The sequence below is a fragment of the Calidris pugnax genome, unplaced genomic scaffold (genome assembly GCF_001431845.1).
Source record: "Calidris pugnax isolate Ruff unplaced genomic scaffold, ASM143184v1 scaffold307, whole genome shotgun sequence".
In the NCBI taxonomy this organism is placed as follows: Eukaryota; Metazoa; Chordata; class Aves; order Charadriiformes; family Scolopacidae; genus Calidris; species Calidris pugnax.
The window spans coordinates 396,701-400,674 of record NW_015091040.1 but is presented as its reverse complement, the minus strand read 5'-3'; the positions used below and the strand labels follow the sequence as shown (position 1 = coordinate 400,674).

At 60.0% G+C, this 3,974-nt stretch overlaps 1 protein-coding gene across 1 annotated transcript in view; it reads right to left on the bottom strand.

The window, feature by feature from the left end:
* Positions 1 to 94: 94 nt before the first annotated feature.
* The window catches only part of LOC106896309 (casein kinase II subunit alpha-like), a 42,094-nt gene continuing 38,214 nt past the window's right edge, over positions 95 to 3,974 (bottom strand). Inside the window, exons 7-11 of the mRNA XM_014956143.1 lie at positions 2,595 to 2,705; positions 2,069 to 2,170; positions 1,217 to 1,317; positions 167 to 357; positions 95 to 114 (exon numbers count right to left, since the gene is read on the bottom strand). Of these exons, the coding sequence (XP_014811629.1) occupies positions 95 to 114; positions 167 to 357; positions 1,217 to 1,317; positions 2,069 to 2,170; positions 2,595 to 2,705 (525 nt within the window). The remainder of the gene's footprint in view (positions 115 to 166; positions 358 to 1,216; positions 1,318 to 2,068; positions 2,171 to 2,594; positions 2,706 to 3,974) is intronic.

The following is a 3,974-nucleotide window of genomic DNA, read 5'->3' as shown; positions in this document are numbered from 1 at the left end:
CCCCCAAAGAGATGGGGCACCCCCCTTTCCCCTCCCAGAGATGGGGATGGGTGGGAGGATGGAGCTGGGGGTGGGCGATGGAGAAGAAGGACCATCAGGGTGAGGAGATGGGTTCTGGGCAGGGGTGAGGGGGGGGGACACACGCAAAATGGTGACCCCCCCTTGCCTCCAGGAGATGCGTGGGGGGCGTGGGGGGGTGGGTACGTACAGAAGTAGGGGTGCTCCATGGCGTCGCGGGCCGTGAGGCGCGTCTGGTGGTCGTAACGCAGCAGCTTGTCCAGGAAATCCAGGGCCTCGGTGCTCACCAGGTGCTGGTTCTCGCTGTGCACGAAGCGCTCCCATCGCTTCCGAGAGTGTCTGCCGGGAGGAGGAGGAGGAGGAAGAGGAAGGAGGAGGATGAAGGGCAAGTGCCAGGTCCTGCACTTGGGCCACACCAACCCCCTGCAGCGCTACAGGCTGGGGGAAGTGTGGCTGGAGCTGCCTGGAGGAAAGAGACCTGGGGGTTCTAGTTGACAAACGGCTGAATATGAGCCGGCGTGTGCCCAGGGGGGCAAGAAAGCCAATGGCATCCTGGCTTGTATCAAAAATAGTGTGACCAGCAGAAGTAGGGAGGTGATTGTGCCCCTGGACTCAGCACTGGGGAGGCCACACCTCGAGTGTTGTGTCCAGTTTTGGGCACCTCAATCCAAGAGAGATCTGGAGGTGCTGGAGCGAGTGCAGAGGAGGGCAACGGAGCTGGTGAGGGGGCTGGAAAACAAATCGTATGAGGAGCGGCTGAGGGAGTTGGGGCTGTTTAGTGTGAGGAAGAGGAGGCTGAGGGGAGACCTCATCACTCTCTACAACTACTTGAAAGGACACTGTAGAGAGGTTGGGGCTGGTCTCTTCTCACAGGTAATTAGTGACAGAACGAGAGGGAACGGCTTCAAGCTCCAACAGGGGAGGTTTAGATTGAACATTAGGAAGGAATTTTTCACCCAAAGAGTGGTCGGGCATTGGAACAGGCTGCCCAGGGAGGGGGGGGAGTCCCCATCCCTGGCTGTGTTTAAGGGCCGTTTAGATGCAGTGCTGAGGGACATGGTGTAGGGGAGGACTTTGTAGAGTAGGGGAGATGGTTGGACTCCATGATCCCAAGGGTCTCTTCCAACCTCAATGATTCTATGAAGGAGGAGACAGAGCTCCATCAGACCCCCCTCTGGTGTCTCCTCTGGGACCCCACCTGCCGAGGATGTCGTTGAAGCGGGGGTCCAGCTCGATGTTGTACTTGTCGATGTAGTCGTAGAGGTCCTCTGTCCCCAGCACCTTGGCGATGCGCACCAGCTGCCGGAGGGAGGGACAAGGCTGAGGGGTGACAACGGGGGGGTCCCGGCCCCCCCACAACATCCTGAGCTCCCCCACCGCCAACCCCCTCCTCCCAGCGAGGACCCAGCTCCGTGGCTGGAGAAGGACACGCTCCTGGGCCCTCTCCAGGGTGGGAAGTGGAGTTGGGAGCCCACAGGTTCCTCTAGATCCTTCTCCTGGGATGAGGTGGGTGAGACCCATGGAACCACCACAGGGGTTGGGTGGGAAGGACCTTAAAGCCCCCCCAGTGCCACCCCCTGCCCTGGGCAGGGACACCTCCCACCAGAGCAGGTTGCTCCAAGCCCCCTCCAACCTGCCCTTGAACCCCTCCAGGGATGGGGCAGCCACAGCTTCTCTGGGCAACCTGGGCCAGGCTCTCACCACCCTCACACCAAAGAATTTCCTCCCCAGATCTCACCTCAATCTCCCCTTTTTCAGCTTAAAATCCTTCCTCCTCATCTTATGTCTCCCCTCCCTGATCCAGAGTCCCTCCCCATCTCTCCTGGAGTCCCTTGAGGGACTGGAAGGGGCTCCAAGGTCTCCCTGGAGCTGGCATTTGGGGAGGGGATGGAGAAGTGACCCCAGGGTGGGGAGGGGATGGAGACAAGACCTCAGCGTGGGGAGGGGATGGAGATGACACCCCAGGGTGGAGAAACAATGGAGATGACACCCCAGGGTGGAGATGGGATGGAGATGGTGCTGGGTGCTGCCCCGGGGGGGTTGGTCTCACCTGGTCGTAGTTGTCGTGGCCGTGGAAGAAGGGCTCTTTCCGGAAGATCATGCTGGCCAGCATGCAGCCCAAACTCCACATGTCCAAGCTGTAGTCGTACATCTGGAAAAAGCCAAAAAAGAGGGAGCCGGGAGGTCAGAGAAGATCCAGGAGGATGGAGGGGAGGGAAGATGCGCTGAGATCCCCCCCCAGAGGACGGCAGAGAGCAGAGGGGGGGTTCTGGTACCGTGGCCACCAGCCCCACACTCTGCTTTGCCCAGGACTGTCCCCATCCATCATGGGCAAGACCCCCCGACCACCCAAGAGCACCCAAGGGCCATTGGGAGGGTGGTGGATCCTCTTTTCTTCCCACCTTCCTCATATTTGGCCCAAGATTCACCCCGGGGGAGGTGACACCCATCCCTCCTGAGCTTTTCCAACCGGTTGGGTCATCTCTTTGTCCCTCTCGGGGGCAGGCTGGGACCTGCCGGGGACATGTATGGGCACAGGATGGGGTGGGACACCATGACCACTGCTGGGAACGTACCTGATAATCTACCAGGAGCTCCGGTCCCTTGAAGTACCGGGAGGCCACCCGCACGTTGTACTCCTGCCCGGGGTGGTAGAACTCTGCCAGCCCCCAGTCGATCAGGCGCAGCTGTGGGGAGAAGAGAGGACGTGGCTATGGGGTCCCACCACCACACCAGGTGGAACCCAGGACCACCTGCGGCTCCTGCAACCCTTGGTGGGTTTGTCACCATTAACCTGCCCCTTCTGGGCTCTGGGACTGGTCGGGGGGGACTCCAGGAGACTCACAGCCCTCCCCAGAGTTGCTCGTTGACCCTACATGGTCTCCAGTCCCTCAGCTGGGTCATTAACACCAGGTAACACCAGCCCTAGGACAATCCTCTGAGCACCACCTGCGGCTCTGACGGCAAACCCACTGCTAATTACTCCCTAATTATGGCTTTCCAGCAGCTTGGTACCTGCCTCAAGCTCTGAGGCCATCAGAAGGAGAGACACGGAGCTGTTGGATGGGGCCAGAGGAGGCCATGGAGATGCTGGGAGGGCTGGAGCCCCTCTGCTGGGAGGGGGGGCTGAGAGAGTTGGGGGGGTTCAGAGAAGAAAAGGCTCCGGGGAGACCTTGGAGCCCCTTCCAGTGAAGGCATCTCCCAGCATCTCCAGCTCCAGAGAGACCTTATAACAACCTTCCAGTCCCTCAAGGGGCTCCAGGAGAGATGGGGAGGGACTCTTGATGAGGGAGGGGAGCCATAGGACGAGGGGGAAGGGTTTTAAGCTGAAAAAGGGGAGATTGAGGTGAGATCTGAGGAGGAAATTCTTTGGTGTGAGGGTGGTGAGAGCCTGGCCCAGGTTGGCCAGAGAAGCTGTGGCTGCCCCATCTCTGGAGGGGTTCAAGGGCAGGTTGGAGGGGGCTTGGAGCAACCTGGGCTGGTGGGAGGTGTCCCTGCCCAGGGGGGAACTCGATGGCCTTTAAAGGTCCCTTCTGACCCAAAACCACACTGAAGGTGGGTTTCCCACTTGGCTGCTGCCCAAATTCTGGTGAAAAGGGAGATTTGGGACATCTCCAGGGGGTTCAACACTAAATCTGGGGAGAAGGAAGGGCTCAGCCCCGGAAACACAGCCGGTACCACGGAGGAGGGAAGATTTCAAAGGGCACAGTGGGTGTGTGGGTGTGTGTTTGTGTGTGTGTGTGACTCAGCCCCTTCCTGCTCCGATAACGGGCGTTCAGTAGCCACAGGGGGTGTTCAGTAGCCACAGGGGGTGTTCAGTAGCCACAGGGGGCTCCTCCCGAGCCATGGAGGGGGGGAGACACCCAGCTCCCCCCTTCCCAGTCCCTTCTGAAGTCCAGGCTGGCAGCTGGCTGGTGGCTACGGACGCGCCGGGAGAAATCTCCAGTTAAATTTAC